Raw genomic sequence first — 18,012 nt, 5'->3', positions numbered from 1 at the left:
CGAGGGACGCGGGAGCCTGGCAAGTCATTTCCAACCAGCCATGGGTGGAGAGAGCTGTGTGTCAAAGGGCCCGGAACAAGACAGGCCCCCTTTCTGGTCACTCTTCCTCACCAGTCCCCCGGGAAGCTTCAGTGGAAGGCAGTGGTGGTGGTGATGGGGAGGTGATGAGAAAAGGCAAGAGGGGCCACAGGGGACCGGCGTCCAAGCACCTGGAGGGAGGGCTCCTTTGGGATACACCGTGTGGACAGGAGAGTGGAAGCAGCCCCCTTGGGTCAGAGCCTCAGGCCCATCTGTAGAACAGGGCAACTATCTGGGTCAGCCCGGGCCTGGCCTGCCCCCATCACTGCCGCCACCCCCACCCCCCCGCCGCCTGTCTCGTTTCCCTGGGCTCAGCAAACTGGTCACTGGCCTCATCCAGAGTGGACTCCATTCCTTCTCTCCACAAAGTGGCAGGAACCCCCAGAGGTAGCACAGGGCCTCTCTTGTGATCGGGGGGGGGGGGGGGGCGGGGGGGCGGGAGAGAGAGAAGAGAGAAGGAGGTGGAAACGTGATGCTAGGCAAAAGGCATAGCAAGCCAAAAACATTTTGCTGCCTAAGGCAGGCTTCCTCCCTCCCTCCCTCCCTCCATCCCTCCCTCCCTGCACCAGGGTGCCCCGTGCTGCTCAAGGCCAGATGGATTGCTTTGGACCATGGAAGGCAGAAAGTCCTTCAAGTCAAAAATAGAATAATCACAAAATAACTAATGATTTGCCGCCACTCCTTAAAATGCCAAACAGTGGCCCTGCTCTCTCCAAGGCAGGGCCGGGCCTGTGTGAGAAACACCAGGCCACCTGAGGCAATATGTCCCAAGTGCAACATGCCTTGTGCACTTGAATTCCTCCCCCCCCCCCACTGGACCAGATCAGCCCCATCTCAATGCACACCTAAGATTCCCCCCTCCTTCAAAACCCCAACACCTCCCCTTGTCCCCTCTCTAACCATTTGGAAACTGCAGCCATAAAAGCAGCCCAACCTGCCCCCCAACACATACGTGTGCGCGCGCACAGACAGATAGAGAGAGAGAGTCCTCCCTGTTATGTGCACAACTGGAAACATGCCTAGAAAATCCCTCGGTCATCATCATCACAGGGAATTTCACAGTTTAATAAAAGGCGGGACTGGAGGATGAAACCTCTCAGGCTTAAAAAACATGTTCATACAAGGCACTCTGATGAAACATACACGGCCGATTACAAAAGCAATACAGAAGACCCCAGGGTTGCTCTGGTGGCCAGAGAGGAGAGGCAACTAACCTGGGGAAAAAAAAACCCCTAAAAAGGTCCCTTCAGCCACAGGAAGTTCTGGCCAAAGGAAGTGGGAGGGGGGAGGGCAAAACAAATTCAAGTCGACAAGGCAACAAGTAGAGCAGGAATTTGGGCAGAGGCACCAACAGAAGGCCTGACAGGGTGGGGGTTAGGGGTTTAGCAAGGGGCCGCAGAACCTCCCCATGGCCACAGAAGGTCCTTGTTCCTGGAGGAGACGGCTGGCCCGCCAAGAGAGCGAGCGAGCGAGTGGGTCCAGCCACACCTCTACCTAAGCCGGAGTAGGCCAGATGGACCCCTCTGCGCCCCCCCCCCCGACTGCTTTGGGAGGCAGAGGAGGGGAAGACAGCCTCAGAAGAGCCAGTGATCCTCCAGTTGAGAGGCCAAGAGATGAAACAGCAAAAAACACACACACACCCTTCCCAGCTCCCCAGTCGCCTTCCTGGCAAGAGAGGGGCCCGCTAGTTGAGCAAGCCGCTCCTGGCCATCCCAGCCATTGCAGAGACCCACCACGGCGAGGCTCCGCTTACAAAGATGGAAAGCCCAGAAGGGCTTGTGGTTTTTCAGTCTGCTCAATGGATGGGAGGCGGCTGCTGCAGATGCCCTTTAGAGATCCCACTGGTGAAACTGAGGCAAGCGACAAACAGACTTTGGTAAGAGGAAAGAGCAGCCCGGCTTCTCCAAAAGGGCGCCCCGCCCCACATACCTCTGAGAATTTGGATGTCTGCCCCCCCCCCCCACTTTGTTCCCAACACAGGCATTTGGTCACGGGTGGGGTAGAAAGGTGATTGCTGCCCCCTCTCAAGTGTGGGGCAGAGGCTCCCAGGATGAGCCCCTGGCTCAGACAAATCCTCTCCCCTGTTGGGACCACGGGGGGGGGGATCAGCGACCTGGGCCCTCCCTTCATTTCTGTGGGGCTATTTTGTCTGAGGTCACTTCTGTGACCACACACATTTGCAAGAGGTAAGACCGACCCCCGGACAGGAGGCAGCGGCTCCCTTTTCCCCCCTTCTTTCTCCACCCCACACTTCCCTCACCCTGTGAACTGGGATGCCCCCCGTCGAACCCCATCTTGCCAATAGGGACCCCACACTCCCACACAGCAGCAGCAGCAGCAGCACTGCGCGGCTCCCTTGCTCGCGGGTCAGATTGTCCTGGAAGGACGCCGGCTGGGGCAGGAAGACACACCGACACAGGGTCAGGAGGAGGACCTCCGCCGAGAGACTTCTGTCCGTCGCTCCTGGGAGCTCCGGACCCTCGGATTCGAGAGCCGGACAGAAAATCCTGAGCCAAGAAAAAAGACCTCGGGACCAGAACGACGAACCGCGGCGGCCCCGGAAAGGCCCTGAAAGCCTCTGGTTTGGTCGCAAGCTAGTCGGGTTGTGGATCCTCCAGGCGTGCAAGCACTCTACCCCGAATCTCATCAGGATGAAGGGAATCACTGCGCATCCTTCCTCTGCCCCCAATTTGGTGAAAGGTACCAAGCTGGGCATCTCTCTCTCTCTCTCTCTCTCTCAGTCTCTCTCAGTCTCGGTCGTTCTCCCTTGGAGGCAGAAGAAGGCAAGGGGGTCCACGGGGGGCGGGCGGGGAGAGGGCGGGAGGAGCCCGGGGGGGGTCTTTCTTCACCACCAGCACTGAGAGAGCGGGAGAAGCCTCCCGCCCCGCCCGGCACAGCAGCCGACGAGGCCCGGCAGAGACGCCTCCCGCCGCGCCCCGCCGCGCGGCAGATCTTGTCCGGCGGCCGGAGCGGGCGGCGGGGCCAGCCTCGTCCAGCCGCGGCGCGCCCTGTCCCCGGGGCCGGCCTCGGCCGCCCGGAAGGGCGCCTCCTCGGCGGCAAGCAGGCAGACCCGGGCGCTCCTTCCGAGCCGCCTACCGCCGACGCCGCCCGCCCCCGGTCGCCCCTTCTGGCGGCCGGGATGGAGCGGACTCCTCCACTTCCCGGCCCCCGCCCTCCGTCCCGATTTCAAGCGGCACCCTAAGCGCCCCCCGCGCCCCGCCCCCGCCGGACCTGGAACCCCCCCCCGCCGGCGCCCGGAGCAGCCGTCCCTCCGGCGAGCCCCAAAGAAGGGAGGCCTGGCCAGGCGCCCCCGCCCCCGCCCCGCGCTGACCTTCCCGCCGCCGCCGCCGCCGCCGCGTCCCGCTCCCTCCGCTTTGGTGGTCCGAGCAGCTCGGGCACGGTCGCCGGGCCGGGGACTAAGCGGCCACCCTCGCGGGCCGGCCCCTTTGCCTTCACCCCGCCCCTAGTCCCGCTGGCCGCGCTCGGCTCGGCTCGGCTCGGCCGGGCCAGGCCAGAAGCGAGCCAGGAGGGGAGCAGCCCGGCCAATGTCACAGGAGGGCGGACGGGCGGGCGGACCGGACGGGGCTTCTCTCCCGGTGGACGTCTCTCCCGGCCAAGCCCCCGGGAACGGACTGTGGGGTGCGGGCGTGGAGGCGGAGGCGGGCGTGTGAGGCCAAGCCGCGGGGGGACACCGAGGGGAGGGCGCCCAGTCCCCACCCCATCGCGCGTCCGGGAGGCCGGGAAGGTGGAGCAGCGAGGGGGGCCCGGGGGGGGGGGGAAGCCAAAGCCTCCGCCCTTGCCCGGAGGAGAGCGGGGAAGTGCGGAAGGCCTTCAGGACCGCCGAGGGTCCGGGGACCTCGTCCTCTGGCCGGGCTGGTTGCCCTCCTTTAGTCCCGCCGGGCCGAAGGTCACCGTCGTGCAAGGCTCGAGGCCCCTTCGAGAGGGACGGATTTCCCGGGGAAATTTCCTGGGCTCCCCCTCCCGCCCCGCTTCTCCCTGAGGAGGCCAAAGCGCGACGGAAAAGGCTCTTCCTCCGAAAAGGCTCAGCTGGCAGGCCAGGAATGACCGACCTCAGCCCCAGCGACTCCCGCTCCCTTACGGGTGGTCCCTCCAAGCACCACTTTGGGGGGGGGGGGCAGATGACATGTCCTCGCCCCCCTGTGTGCTGATTCACCTGTCTGTCTCATCAGTAGGACAAAGGGGCCTTGTCCCTCTTCAAGCCGCAGGAGACACAGCAGAGTGCCGAAAGACCAGTTCGGGTCTAGCAGTTTCATCCTGGAATCTGCCTTGTTGTGTGAATTGCACCGGGGGAAATCAGAGGCAGACCCAGAAGCCAGGAAAAATAGCCTCTAGTTTTTTGGGAATTGCCCTTTTGGGAGACCTGTTTGTGTCCAGGCTCCCACACATCCTACCGACAATGTACAGGCTGGTAGAGTCAAGTGAGATACCCTGAACCCTCTGCAGTCTTGTCTGAATTTGAAAGCTAACAAGCAGGCGAAGATCTGACCAGCATGTGGATGGGACCCTTCCAGGCAAGAGCATGGAACGGTTGTCCAGCTATCTACTACTGTATTGGGTCCGTAGATCTCAATAGGGCCTCAAAGGCCATGCAGTTCCCCCTTCCTGCCAATCTAGGAAGCCCAGAGGTAAGGCAGCCTTAAAAACCTCTGACACAGGTAAGGCCACCAAAAGAAGAGCACTTTGGATGAGTGACAGAGGGAAGGGAAGGGAAGGAGGCAAGAGTAGAATCAATCAGCTTAAAAGTCTCCTACTGATACTGGGAAATTGAAAGATTCACAGGCTGAAAAAACTGACTGATGCTTAGATGAACTGCCTGTATCATTTGATTGCTGCCTGTTTCCTGGGAGCCAAAATATTGCCCGGTGTTTGGGGGGGAAAGGGAATAAATAGAAGAAAAATAAATAGATTCACAAGCCAAATCCAAAGTGAAACTAGAGAAGCGACGACATGTGCAGCCAAGCTTTGTAATGCTCTGCTATGCAGAATTATCTAGACCCATTTCAATCTGGTTTGAGGCCTGGTTATGGGATGGAGGTCACTTTGGTCCCCTTGGTGGACAAGATACACGGGGAGCTGGACAAGGGGAATAGGCCCCTGCCGGTTCTGCTGGACCACCGACCACGGTATCCTCCTGGCCCGTCTCTCCGGGATGGCACTCAGAGGCCCTCTTTTAGGGTGGCTCCGGTCCTTCCAGGGGGAGAGAACTCGGAAGGGGGTGCTGAGGGGGGACTCCTGCTCGACCCCGTGGCACTGCTGGCTGGTGGGGGTTCTGTTTCATCTCCTAAGAACTTTAATATTGACATGAAACCATGGGGAGAGCTTATCCAGAGTTTTGGGGTTCAGTGTCAGCAGGGTGTGGATGACACTGAACTCTCTCTCTCCCTGCCATTTAAATCTGAGGAAGTTGCTTCAGCTCTAGACCCATGTCCAGTGTAAGCCATGAAGTGGATGAAGGTGACTCAACTGAAGCTTAATCCAGACAAGACAGAGGGGCTCCTCGTCAGTCGAAAGGCAGATCAGGGAACAGGGATACAGCCTGCGCTGGATTGGGGGGGGTTGTTACGCTCCCTCTGAAAACCCAGGTGCACAGCCTGGGGGCACCCCTGGATTCCTCCTCTCTGACTTGGCCGTGGCCAGGAATGCCTTTGAGCAGAGGAAACTAGGGCACCAGTGTGATTGTGTTGTTTGTCAAGGTCTGACTGTTCCGTTTTTGCCGGGAAACAGCAAGAGAGGAGATTCTTGCAACAAACTTTTATTAACAAAGTCAACAGGTTTTTGAATCACCACTTCCACAGGATCCATAGGTTCATTATTAACTGGTAAGTCAGCCCACAACAAGGGCAACGTGTTTTCGTAAGTGTCTCCTTTTAACAGAAGGCCTGCCCCTGATCCATCGGTCTTCTCAGACATCCACTCCTTACTGCACAGATCGTCCCGCAGCAAGCATGACGTGGCCACTCTCCCTCGGGGCGGGGGGGCTTCTCGTGTGGTTGGACCAGCCCTGGGCACATCACGTTCTTCCAGGGACCTCATTCTCGCGGGTAGACCAAAACTGTCCATTCTTCCGGCCCCGGTCCCTCAATTGTTGGTTTCCCTTCTTTTACCTTCTCTCTCTCTTTCAAGTCCTGGCTTTCAACACCTGTCCCTTTCTGTGGGATTTGAAAGACCTGCGGTTTTCCTTCCCCTTCTATCCCTTCTTCTTCCAACACCACCACCTTTCTTGTTTCTCCTGATCCCTCTCCCTCTCCTTCTATCTCCCCCTTTCCAACTTCTCTACCTTTTTCCTCCTTTAAAGATGTTTGAGGGGACGGCTCACTCTTCTCGTCTCTTACATCTTCTGGCTCACAACCAGCGCTGCCCGCTCCTGGAGAAGTCCGATTTGGCCATGGTGACACAGATCTTAATGACATCCTGGCTGGATTATTACTGTAATGCACTCTACGTGGGGTTAAGAAACTCCAGTGGGTCCAGAACACGGCCACCAGATTGCTAAGTGGGTCTGGTCACAGAGATCACATAACCCCTCTGTTGCAGCAGCTCCAATGGCTGCTGATCTGTTTCTGGGCACAATGCACGGTGCTGGTTCTTACCCATAAAGCCCTAGATGGCTTGGGTCCAAGCTATCTCAAGGACTATCTCTCCCTTTATAAGTCAGCTTGGGTGTTCTAATAATCAGGAGAGGCCTTTCTCTCAGTCCCATGACCATCACAACTCTGAATGTGTTTTGAGGTTACTAATATTTTTAGTACGGTATTTGTTTGATCCTTTTCAGTATTTGTATACTTACTGATTTTAGTTTTAAATATTGTCTTTTAAGATGTAAGCCAGCTTGGGTCCTTTTAAAGGAGAAAGAGTAATTTTAAATAAATAAATAAATAAATAAATAAATAAATAAATAAATAAATAAATAAATAAATAAATAAATAAATAAATAAATCTGTTATGTTCAGCTTACTTCTGTTTTCTGGAGAATTAGCTACCCCCTCCTCACAGTTTGGTGCCATCTGCAGATTTGATGACCTTCATGCAAGTCATTTCTAAAGATGCTAAACCACACAGGGCCCAGGACGGTGCCAAAGTGGGCAACAGGCTCATGTGGCTATGAAAAATAATGCCAAAAAAGAAGATACGTATATGTATTTGGTTGCAATAATTCTTTTATTCCTCCAGATACTTGTAAAAGACTATAAATTATTTTTGCTTGCCTACAAGTACTTTGTAAACCTCCTTTATTTAGACTAGTCTTGTCATAATAATGTTGCCAAATTTAAAAATTGGCAGAGCATATAAGCAAGAATTAGATATAATGGAAACAGGATTGCTTAAAGGCAGTGATAAAGAAAATAAGAAAGTAATTGTTACCGGGTAATAGCTGATGTGCTTGGCCTATACTAACGTATATATATATAAGAATTAATGCTTGCAGGCAACAAGGATATGTTGATAAACACTGGCAGATAATAATTATAAGTGCAATTGCAAAATGCAAATAGGTAGCCTCATCTACTTCTGCTTCATTGACTACGCAAAAGCCTTTGACTGTGTGGATGACAGCAAACTATGGCAAGTCCTTAAAGAAATGGGAGTGCCTGGCCACCTTATCCATCTCCTGAGAAATCAATACGTGGGACAGGAAGCAACAGTTAGAACTGGATATGGAACAAATGATTGGTTCAAAATTGGGAAAGGAGTACGACAAGGCTGTATATTGCCTCCCTGCTTATTTAACTTATACGCGGAATACACCATGCAAACAGCAGGACTCTGATGGCAGAAAATGAGGAGGAATTAAAGAACCTCATAATGAGGTTGAAAGAGGAGAGTCCAAAAAATGGTCTGAAGCTCAACATCAAAAAAAACTAAGATCATGGCCACATCCCATCACTTCCAGACAAATAGAAGGGGAAGATATGGAGGCAGTAACAGATTTTACTTTCTTGGGCTCCCTGATCACTGCAGATGGTGACAGCAGCCACGAAATTAAAAGATGCCTGCTTCTTGGGAGGAAAGCAATGACAAACCTCAACAGCATCTTAAAAAGCAAAGACATCACCTTGCCGACAAAAGTCCACATAATCAAAGCTATGGTTTTTCCAGTAGTGATGTATGGAAGTGAGAGTTGGACCATAGAGAAGGCTGACCACTGAAGAATTGATGCTTTTGAATTGTGGTGCTGGAGGAGACTCTTGGAGAACAAACCTATCCATTCTAAAGGAAATCAACCCTGAGTGCTCACTGGAAGGACAGATCCTGAAGCTGAAGCTCCAATCCTTTGGCCATCTCATAAGAAGAGAAGACTCCCCCGAAAAGACCCTGATGTTGGGAAAGAGTGAAGGCAAGAGGAGAAGGGGACGAGAGAGGACGAGATGGTTGGACAGTGTCACCGAAGCAACCAACATGAATCTGACCCAACTCCGGGAGGCAGTGGAAAATAGGAGTGCCTGGCATGCTCTGGTCCATGGGGGTCACGAAGAGTTGGACATGACTTAACAACTAAACAACAACAACAGCCTCATTTATTGAATGAGGAAAATGGGATAAACAGAAGTTCATTCGGAGAGAGAGAAGGGGAAGAAGAGCAAAGGAATCCTGGAGGCTTATTTTTTACTGCCTGGCAAATATATTCCAGCTTGGGTAAGGGAAAACAATATTATAACTTATTATGTTTGTGTTTCACTTATTATCAGCTTATGGTTCTGAAGTAAGAACCACCCTTGCTTCCAAGAAAGGGGCATGGCAGCATACAAGAACTAAAGAATACATATTTTTAAACCACAGACATTAACATTAAAATATGACTAAACTAAAAAGGTATTAAGAACACCGTTAGATAAAGCACAATTAAAATACCCAGTTAAAAATCTGCTTTTAAAATGTTGTGTCCCTCCACTATGAAATATTAAGTTGGGAACAGATCAACGGACTTCACTACCCATTAAGAGTCTGCTTTGTGTAGGACCTGAAGAAGAGGAGAGGTCTTGGCACTCCACTCGTCCATTGTCCCCAAGATGACCCTGTGGATGACTGCTGACCGCTTTTGGGATCCGGCCTGTCAGCCAGCTTCAAATCAACCACAGGGTAGCATCATCTCCCTGCTTGGCCACTAGAACAGGATGAGGATCCTTGTCAAAAGACTTGCTGAGATCAAGATATACGACATCTAAAGCATTCTCTTCATCTGTCTTGTGAGTCTACCAAAAAGGGAGATTTAATTAATCTGGCATGAGTTGCCTTCACCCTTTTTTGAAAGCACAACTTAACATGGTAGGAGTTTTTCTGTGCGTCAGGGCAGCTGAAAGCAAAGAATCTATCTATCTATCTATCTATCTATCTATCTATCTATCTATCTATCTATCTATCTATCTATCTATCTATCTATCTATCTATCTATCTATCTATCTATCTATCTATCTATCTATCTATCTATCTATCTATCTATCTATCTATCTAATCTATCACCAGTTCCTTCCTTCCTTCCTTCCTTCCTTCCTTCCTTCCTTCCTTCCTTCCTTCCATCTCTCTCTCTCTCTCTCTAGTTAGTTACCTAATTAGCCAGCTAGTTATTTCTACCCTGTCTTTCTCCTTAAAAAGGACCAAAGGTGGCTTATATCATGAAAATATTATATAAAGCTGAAAACAGTAAGTATGCAAATACTACAAGACAGTAAACAGAAAGATCCAAAACACATTCAAAACCAGTAAGGCACAGCAATCCATTAATTTTTTTTAAAAAAAATCAACTTGGGCAGCTAGTCACTGAGGGAAAGCTTGCTTGAAGAGAAAGGTCTTTGCCGGCCTGCAGAAAGGCCACCAAGATGGTTTCTGCCTGGCCTGCAGTTCTGGATTCCTAGCAGTTCTGGTTACCCAAAGGAGGATGGTCACAGATGAGACACCAGACCGACACGCAGCCCACCCTCCTCAGGCGTGAACAATCAAATCAGTGGGAAAGGCTTGGTTGTTCGAGGGGTGATGGGGACAAAGAAACCCCTGGAGGAAAGCTGCCGGGAAGCAGCAGAAGTGGAAGGTGACACTGATGTAGGCTATTCCACGGGCAATGGCAATGAGACTCGAGCTAATTTTTGTCAGTACTGCAGGGAAGGAGGAAATGGTAACCCACTGTTGAAGGCTTCTTAATTTGAAAACCTAATAGTGCTAAAGAGGAGGCACTTAATCAGCTACTGGTAAGGAGCAAAGGATGTATACAAATACTGCTATCGCTAATGATGCAGTAAGATGAAAGCCCAAATGACATCTGATGGCTAAAGTGCAGAGAGGGGAAAGTATTCCCTGCATTCCCTCATCCAAGTCATTCATAAAAAGGTCAAAGAGCGGAGGGCCCAAGACTGAGCCCTGGAGTATCCTAGTTCTCTCTCTCTCCCCCCAGCTCCCCAGTTTGAAAAGGAGTCATTAATCATCACCCTCTCTGAATACGATGGTGTGTAACCAACTGTGTATCCATCCATCCATCCATCCATCCATCCATCCATCCATCCATCCATCCATCCATCCATCCATCCATCCATCCATCCATCCATCCATCCATCCATCCGACACCTGTTCTGTCCAGCCCTCCCCGAGTTAGCCTGCTAGTCAGAACATGGTGGGGCACTTGGTCAAAGGCTTGGCTTTCCGCCCGGGGTGTTCGAGGTGCTTGCAGAGGTCTGCAGCATTCCCATCATCTACCCTATTAAAAAAGAAAGAACCCCCCCCCCAAGATAAAATCGATGTCGGCTCCTGGTGGTTCCTGCCTGGTGTGTTCGAGGTGCTTGCAGAGTGGCCGCTTTGCAACCTGCTTCAGAATTTTCCCCGGGATTCCCAAGAGCCAGAGACGGTGTAGGTGGCGGTGGGGGGGGGGGGTCTTTGTTCTCGAGCCCCATCAAATCACCTGTGACTTAAGGTGACCCTTTGAAAAAGCCGCCTCCGAGAGCGACCGCCCCGCCCGTCGTCTTCAGGGGTCCCGCTCCTCGCCTAGACTAGAGCCTGCCTCCTTCGCGGAGTCCGTTCCCTTGGTCTTTGCTCTCCCTCCGGTTCTGCTCTCTTCCGCGAAGGCCGGCCCCGCGGCTCTAGGCGGACCCGCGTTTCCTTCCCGACCGACCGACCGGGCGCTCTGGGTGTGCTCGATGAGGCGCGCGATGTTTCCCCCCGGGCGGAAAGCAAGAGTTCGACGCCCCCGCGCCCCGGCTCTTTCCAACCCGCCCCGCCCGAACGACGGCGAAGCTCCCGGCCGGTGCGCCCCCCCCGGCGGAGGCGGGGCCAGTGACGCCCCTCGAGGGCGCCCCGCCCCTTCCGAAGGGGCGGCTGCGGCGCTGCCGGATCCGGAGTCACTCCGCTTCCTTCGCGCCCGCCCGCCCGCCGGCCAGCCGCCCGAATGGACCCCCCGGTCAAGGCGGGGCCGCTCCTGCTCCAGCAACCGCAAGGGCTGCGCCTCGGGGCCAAGGTAGGCGCGCCCCCCCTCGCTCCCCTGCCCTCCTGTCGGGGCGCCCCCTGCCGGAGGAGGAGGAGGAGGAGGCGTCGAGGGCCGCGCCGGGCAGGGCCGCCATGCCATGAGCCGCCCGTGCTGCGAAGGCGAGCCGCACTCGGGGGCGGCGGCGGCGGCGGGGGGGGGGGGAGGGAAGGCGCCTTCCCGGAACTTGGGAAGTTCCGCGGACGAGCAGCCGCGCCCCCGGGAAGAGTCGGCCAGGCAGGAAGCGGCAGGATCGCGCACGCAAAGCCTTGGGTGGGGCCGCGCCGAGCTCGGGGGCGGCCGTCTGACCTTCCCGGGCGGGCTGCCCCGCGGCGGCTTCCCCGCAGGCAGGGAAGGGGCGCTGGGGAAGCGGTTAGCCCGCGGAGGGACGACCCGCCCCACCTTCCCTTCCTGCTGGCCAGGCTGCACAGCACTTCCGACGGGGAGCCCTGTGACTCCCAGGGATGCCGAGGCCCAAGCTGGTTATCAAGGGACGCGGCGGCGGCGGCGGCGGGGGGGGCATTGCGAGAAAGACAGACCCCCAGTGTGTCCCGGCGGGTGGGGTGGGGGGAATCCCGGGGCTGGATCCAGCGGCAGGTGCTTCCGGGTTCCCTGGCTGGAGACCCTTTGGGGGCAACCAGGGTCACAAAAGGGGCCACTGGAGGTTTGGGCTCCGACCTCCTTCCCGCCCCCCCTCCTTCTTGAGAAGCAAGCCGGAAAGGGGCCGGTGGAGCGTCCGCTGAGGGTCACCGGTCACGAGAAGGGTTGGCTCTGGTCCAGCCGGCCAAGGCTTGCAGGTGGCACCCTTTCCTGGAGCCCTTGCCCCATAGCTCTGCCCCCTTCTGGTGCCCTTTGCTCTCTAGGGAGGAGTCCTGGGTGGGGGGGCTGGCGAAGCGCTGTGCCCCCCCCCGTCCCGACCATCTCCAGGGGGTGCCTTGGGGCAGACCCACCTCAACCACTGACCCTAACTCCATCCCCCGCCCTGTGTGAGGTATAATGTCCTGATGCCATCTAATCTGGGCACTTTGAGTGCCATCTTTGGGGGGGGAAGCATTTTATTTTATATTACATCAACCCCAATTCCTCCCCCCCCCAAGAACTGAAGTAACCATCGCACAGGGCCATCTTTCTTTCATCCCAGAGCACAGCACCAGTGAAAACTCACAAGAAGCCTTTAGCCCAACCAACACCTTTTTAGAAAGCACCCTGTCCTCCGCATGGTCAGAAAGACCCACTCTGGCTTAGGGGATGTGTCTCTGGTTGCGTGTGAGTGTGTGTGCACGTGCGTGCGGGGGGGGGGGGCAACTGGAGCAAGGAGCCAGCTTTGGGCTTGGCTTCACCGCTCGCCGGCCCTTCGGGGCCCGGGATGGTGCCGAGGGCCGACCGCCTGCCTCCCCGGCTCTCAACGGTTCCCGCTGCCGTCCCTGTTTGCAGCGATGGAAGAAGAACTGGTTCGTGCTGTACCAGGCCAGTCCTCACGGAGTGGCGCGGCTGGAGTTCTTTGACTGCAAGGATGGGGCCCCTGTGGCCGACAGGGTGGCCACCAAGCGCCTGGACAGAAAGATAGTGCGGCTGGCCAACTGCCTGAGCATCGCGCCGGCCCCGGACGGAAGCCCCAAGGAAGGCCTGGCCACCTTCCGCCTGGAGACCAGCGAGCGCACCTACCTCTTTGCCACGGAGCCCCTGGAGGCGGCCGACTGGGTGGCCAAGCTCTGCGAGGCAGCCTTTCCGGTGAGCTGGAGGTGAGGGAGGAGAAGGAAGGAGTGGCCCGGACTCGGAGGTGGGTGGCTGGGTGGGAGGGGGAATCTCAGGTGAGCCTGCCTGACCTTCCCGCTTCGGACGCCCTGTGGCGCCTGACCCAGTTTCATCGTCTGCTGGGGCTGAAAAGGCCTGTGGGTGGGCTGGCGGGTGGGCGTTGGTGGCAGTTGGGGGGGGGAGCATGGACTCAGAGGCCCTTGATGCCGCTTGTCCTTTTCCTGCTTCCCGGCCCCTGGGCCAAGAGCTCGGACCTTGGCTTTGGTCCTGGAGCCCTCCGTCGGCCGAGCTGCCACTGTTGGCAGGGTGGGGGGAAGGGCAGGGTCCTTCCTTGCCTGGGAGGGAGCCCCCCACTTCTCTTCTGCGCTTGGCAAGGGCATCGGGTGCCTGGGAACTGACTCGCCTCCCTTTGACAGCACAGCCCTGGCAGGGTAGCTCAGCCGGCAGATGGGAGCGGCGAGGAGCGGACACTGGAAATGGCCACAAACGCCATTTATTTCTCACGAGAAGAAGGTAGGCACAGCGTGGCAGGTTGTGGCAAGATTGCCTCGTTCCTCCACTGTGGATGTTCCCACCGGGCCCCGTCAGGGACCTGCCCCGTCACCTGGAGGGTGGAGCATGTGTCAGGGAGACACCACAGCATGTGCGAACGGGCCTAGGTGAAGCGTGCAGTCCATGTGGGGAGAAGCCTTGTGATCCTGAAGGTGCCACGAGAGGGGATGCTTGTATGGAGAGTTCTGCCTTGCAGGGGAGGTGGGAGAGATGTTTGGGGATTTGCACACTGTGGGGTGATGCTCCGTGCTTTTTTCCTCTCCCTTTCTCCCAGTCAAGGAGTTCTGGGTGACAGTGCAGAAAACAGAGGCCTCTGAGCGTTGCAAGCTGCAAGGGGGCTACGTGCTGAAGGCCTCTCGGGACAGCCTCATCCTTGCAGAGTCCCCCTCCGGCCAGCCTCTCTACACCTGGCCCTATCGCCTCCTCCGCAGATACGGCCGGGACAAGGTAGGTCCAGAGAGGGGTGTGTGGGGTGTGTTTGGAGGCTGGCAGGCCAGATTGCTTGGATTGGGGAGGACAAAAAAGGCACGTGGGACCCCCCGTTGCCTTCTGGGACATGATGCCCAAGGATTCAGTGGCTTGTTCAAGACAGAAGTTCCGAGAGGATGGGGAGGCTGTCTTTTCCTTCAGGGCAGCTGCTCCTGCACCAGGGCTCTGCCTTTGGCCCCTCCGCCTGGGCTTGGCACATGGTGCCAGGGGGGAGCGGAAGGCAGTTGCCCATTGCATGCCAACCCTGCTCTCCTTGTCCTCTCTGAGATGGCTTTGCCTGGGGAACTGAGTCTGACTTCTGTCTCGCAGGTGATGTTCTCCTTTGAAGCAGGCCGGCGCTGTGAATCTGGCCCTGGCAACTTCACCTTTGAGACGAAGCAGGGGAATGAGATCTTCCATGTCGTGGAGGCGGCCATTCATGCCCAGAAGGCCCAGGCAGAGGAGAACAGGCAGAGCGGTACCTCTTTGGACACCGAGATCCCTGGCCTGGCCCAGATCCAGGACACCATGGCCAATGCGCTCCACCTGGCTGGGGAGGGCCTTCCTCTGGAGCGGAGGGGGCCTGGCGCTGCCCTGGCCCCCAGGCCCAGCTGCCCCCTGGAAGAGAAGGACAAGGCAGTGGCGCCTCCTAAGGGGCCGGTCATGAGGGGCTGCAACCAGAGGCCCTGCCATGCCACAGCCCCCTCTGGGCTTGTCGGGAAGCCCGGCCACCCTCGGCCACCCTGCGAAGACACGGCCAACGTCTACTCTGAGCCCCTCGATGCCGTGAAGGGCCATGGGCTGAGGCCCGATCCGCTGTATGCAGATCCCGCCGACAGCAAACCGGAGGGCAGTGGGGCCAAAGAGGAGGTTCAGCGCCCAGCCTCCTGGCTTCTCTATGAGCAAGTGGGGCCGGGGGTGAGCGGCTGGCAGCACCCCCAGAGCATCAAGGGCCACATCTACGATGAGCCAGAAGGCCGGGCCCCGCTGCCGGCCCCAGCGCCCACTGCCATCTACGATGAGGCCCGTTTCCCGTGCGAGGCCTGGCGCACGCAAGGCCTGGCGACCCAGGCAGGCTACGAACTGCCGTACCTCCCCAGCGCCGGCGACTATGCGGTCCCCGCCTTCCCCCAGAAAGCAGAGAAGAGGCCCCCAAAGCCTTGCCCGGCCCCCAAGCCCCCTCGGAGCTACAAAGAGGCGCTTCAGCTGGGCGGCCCCGGCAAGGGCCACTCGGCCCCAGGGCCCGACCAGGACAGGCCGAAGCTCGGCTCTGGGAGCAACTGTAACAACAACAGCAACAACCACCCCCACCCGCCCGAACCCATCTACAGCCGCGTGCAGAAGCTGCCGCCAGCCCCTCTGGCCGGGCCCGTAGGCTGTGCTGGGCAAGAGCAATCCGTGGACGGGAGCCGGCCCGCCTCAGTCTACGAAGACCTGGGGGAGATATGAAGGGGAGCCCGGGTGCCGGGACCAGAACTCCACGCCTCCCCCCCCCTTGCGCGGGACCCCTAAGTCCCAGGCATGGGGGCTGTGGTGAATTTGGAAGGAGGAGGTGGCTTTGGGCTAGCGTGGCTTGTATGCTCCAGACAGTCCTGGACGAATCCTGCCAAACACCATTGCCTCTGGGAAGAACGATTTGGAAAATATTTTTGATGTAGATGTTTATTTTGATTATTAAAGCCATGCCATTTGAAGGAAGCCGAACACGCTCAGGGCTAAGGCGCCTCGTGCACACCTTTCTTGGGAAGACCTGAAGGAATTCCCATTTTTCCGGGAAATCTGCTGTGGGAGGATGAGATCTGGAGCAGGGAGTGGAGGTTTGTACCAAACCGTACAGATGCCTGTGGCTTTTTGGTATGTACGCACACCCCCCCCCCACGCGTCCCGGCTCCTGCAGGGCACCAGCCGTATCCTCTGCCAGCTGCAGCATCTCAAAGGGGCCGTGCCACCCTTCCCTTCCACCTGGGTTCTCTGTGGTCGGTGAAAGCCAGCCTCTTTTCCTTGTGAGTCAAGGGTGTGTGTAAACCACAGCCCTTTGGGGCACCTCCTCTCCTGCCTGAGAGCTGGCAGACTGTGGGAGAGCTGCCAGGGGCAGCCAGCTGAGGTGGGGCGCCAGGGTCTGGTGCTGGGCCAGGGCTGGACAAGCAGGGTCAGCCACACGGTTTGCCTCCCTGTCGGGCACTCCTGGCAGCCCGGGGCAGCGGTTCCCAAAGAGTGTGCCACGGGGGGGGGGGGCTGTCCTTCCATGGCCTCTCATCCTTCACGGCCACCTCCCTCTACCACCCCTCCCACCCCCGCTTGGCCAGCGGGTCTCTCTACATGCCAAGCCTTATCCCCGCCCAGGCCCTGGGTTGAGTCGCGCCCCTGCCCCCAGACAGGTGGGTACCTGTGCCGCAGGAGAAGAGGCAGGGGCCACGCGACTCCTTTGCACCGGGGAGGCTCTGGGGCAGGCCGAATGAGCCGCAGGTGGGAAAAAGTTGGGAAGCCCCCCGGCCCCGGGTGGTCTTCCAGCCGCTCCTTCCGTGGGACGGACGGTGCCTGGGTCCTGGGGGTTCTGTGCCTGTGCCCTCAGAGGTCGCCCCCTTCGGCAGAGCCTCATCCCTGGCGCTTTGTCGCCTCCTACCGCTCCTCCTCCTTCCACCGGAGGGAGGCTGCCCGGCGCCTCTGCCCTCCCCTCTCCCACCGTTCGGCAAGGAGGGCGAGGCCCCTGCAGGAACCCTCCACCACACACCCCTGCGCTGCCCTCTGGCATGCTGGGCCATGAAAGAACAAGAGGGTCTCCAGCCAGGCCTGAGCACCTCCCCGCCTTTGGCTGCTGCAGAGGGAGGGCCTGATCCTGCTTTGGCTGCTGTTGCCCTTTCAGCCTTCAGGAAGCCATGGAGGGCCATCCCTGCCTCCACAGCCTTCCTGTTGCTGAGAGGGGAGCCGTCCGCCGACCAGGGCATTGTGCAAAGTGAGTTTCTGAGCTGACCCCAAGCAGGGCAAGGGCTTGTGCACCCCCCCATCCCAGCCCCCACTCCTCTCCCAGCCCACCTTGGCCCCTGGGGGCTGGGGAGCCAGGCTTGGGGCACGCTGGGCCAGCCCACTCGCAGTGGTGCCTGCTTTGTCCGGGCTTTGAGGGAAGGGGGGGCAAGAAATACCAGGGGTCTGTAGTGAGGGGGGGGACGGGAAGGAGGTGCCGCAGGGGGCTCTTCATTTGGCAGAGGGCACACGGGGTGCAGGTGTGGGTGGACACAGACCCAGAGAGAGGCTGGCTGTTCCTCACTAGAGGGGAGAGTGGGCGGGTCAACCCTGGCGGGGGCGAAGGCAGAGGGCACCCTGAACAGGCCCTGGCCTCGTTTGGGCCTGGCGCTGCTGGGGGGCCGGTGAGGGAGCCCTTGAGGGAGGAAGGCCAGGAGTGGGAGGGAGGGAGGGAGGGAGGGAGACCTTGGGGTCCCGTGGCTTGCACCTCAGGCAGTTAGGGGGAGGGGGGGGTAGGAGTCTGCAGGGGGCCCCCATCGACCCCCACCCAGGCCACCTCGGCTTCTTTCTACTTGGAAGTCTCCTGGAATTCATCCTCTGGGCTGGAGAAGAGGGAGAGGACGCTCTCGCTCGGGGTGTGTGTGGGAGAGATGACCATCCGCAGGGGGGCCACGGTGGCCCGGGCCTTGCTTCCATGACCCCGAATGCCTTGCTGTGGGAGGAAAAAGGAAAAG

At 57.7% G+C, this 18,012-nt stretch overlaps 3 protein-coding genes across 9 annotated transcripts in view; 1 reads left to right on the top strand and 2 right to left on the bottom strand.

Moving 5' to 3' along the window:
- The window catches only part of LOXL3 (lysyl oxidase like 3), a 28,415-nt gene extending 24,636 nt beyond the window's left edge, over positions 1 to 3,779 (bottom strand). Inside the window, exon 1 of one of the 4 annotated variants that reach the window (XM_073002256.2) lies at positions 3,410 to 3,779. Coding sequence is in view for 3 of the 4 variants with exons in the window: in XM_073002251.2 (XP_072858352.2) it covers positions 2,339 to 2,372 (34 nt within the window). In the remaining variant the exon portion in view is untranslated. Of the gene's footprint in view, positions 1 to 2,338; positions 2,489 to 3,409 lie in introns of those variants that run through there. The other 3 variants (XM_073002251.2, XM_073002253.2, XM_073002252.2) reach the window with 3 other exon arrangements.
- A 7,561-nt stretch (positions 3,780 to 11,340) lies between these two features.
- DOK1 (docking protein 1) lies at positions 11,341 to 16,015 on the top strand. Of its 4 annotated transcripts, none has more exons than XM_073002257.2 (5): positions 11,341 to 11,536; positions 12,977 to 13,284; positions 13,719 to 13,810; positions 14,124 to 14,296; positions 14,648 to 16,015. In XM_073002257.2, exons 1-5 carry the CDS (start codon positions 11,468 to 11,470, stop codon positions 15,764 to 15,766), a joined length of 1,761 nt encoding a protein of 586 aa, XP_072858358.2. In that variant the 5' UTR covers positions 11,341 to 11,467; the 3' UTR covers positions 15,767 to 16,015. The 4 variants fall into 4 exon arrangements, with proteins under 4 accessions (XP_072858358.2, XP_072858359.2, XP_020650863.3 ...); XM_073002258.2 differs by having other exon boundaries at positions 11,353 to 11,536; positions 12,977 to 13,273; positions 13,714 to 13,810; XM_020795204.3 differs by lacking the exon at positions 11,341 to 11,536 and having other exon boundaries at positions 12,117 to 13,284.
- The window catches only part of M1AP (meiosis 1 associated protein), a 28,570-nt gene continuing 26,521 nt past the window's right edge, over positions 15,964 to 18,012 (bottom strand). The window contains exon 11 of the mRNA XM_078394407.1: positions 15,964 to 17,990. Within this exon, the coding sequence (XP_078250533.1) occupies positions 17,847 to 17,990 (144 nt within the window). The 3' untranslated portion in view covers positions 15,964 to 17,846. The remainder of the gene's footprint in view (positions 17,991 to 18,012) is intronic.

This window comes from Pogona vitticeps, chromosome 5 (assembly GCF_051106095.1).
Source record: "Pogona vitticeps strain Pit_001003342236 chromosome 5, PviZW2.1, whole genome shotgun sequence".
NCBI lineage: Eukaryota > Metazoa > Chordata > Lepidosauria > Squamata > Agamidae > Pogona > Pogona vitticeps.
This window is presented reverse-complemented; position numbering and strand designations above follow the sequence as displayed.

Coding starts and splice junctions, on each gene's coding strand:
- DOK1 (XM_020795204.3), top strand. CDS start 12,791: ATGTGTCTCTGGTTGCGTGTGAGTGTGTGTGCACGTGCGTGCGGGGGG. Junction 13,285..13,718: donor GCCTTTCCGGTGAGCTGGAG/GTGAGGGAGGAG, acceptor TTGACAGCACAG/CCCTGGCAGGGTAGCTCAGC. Junction 14,297..14,647: donor GCAGATACGGCCGGGACAAG/GTAGGTCCAGAG, acceptor TCTGTCTCGCAG/GTGATGTTCTCCTTTGAAGC.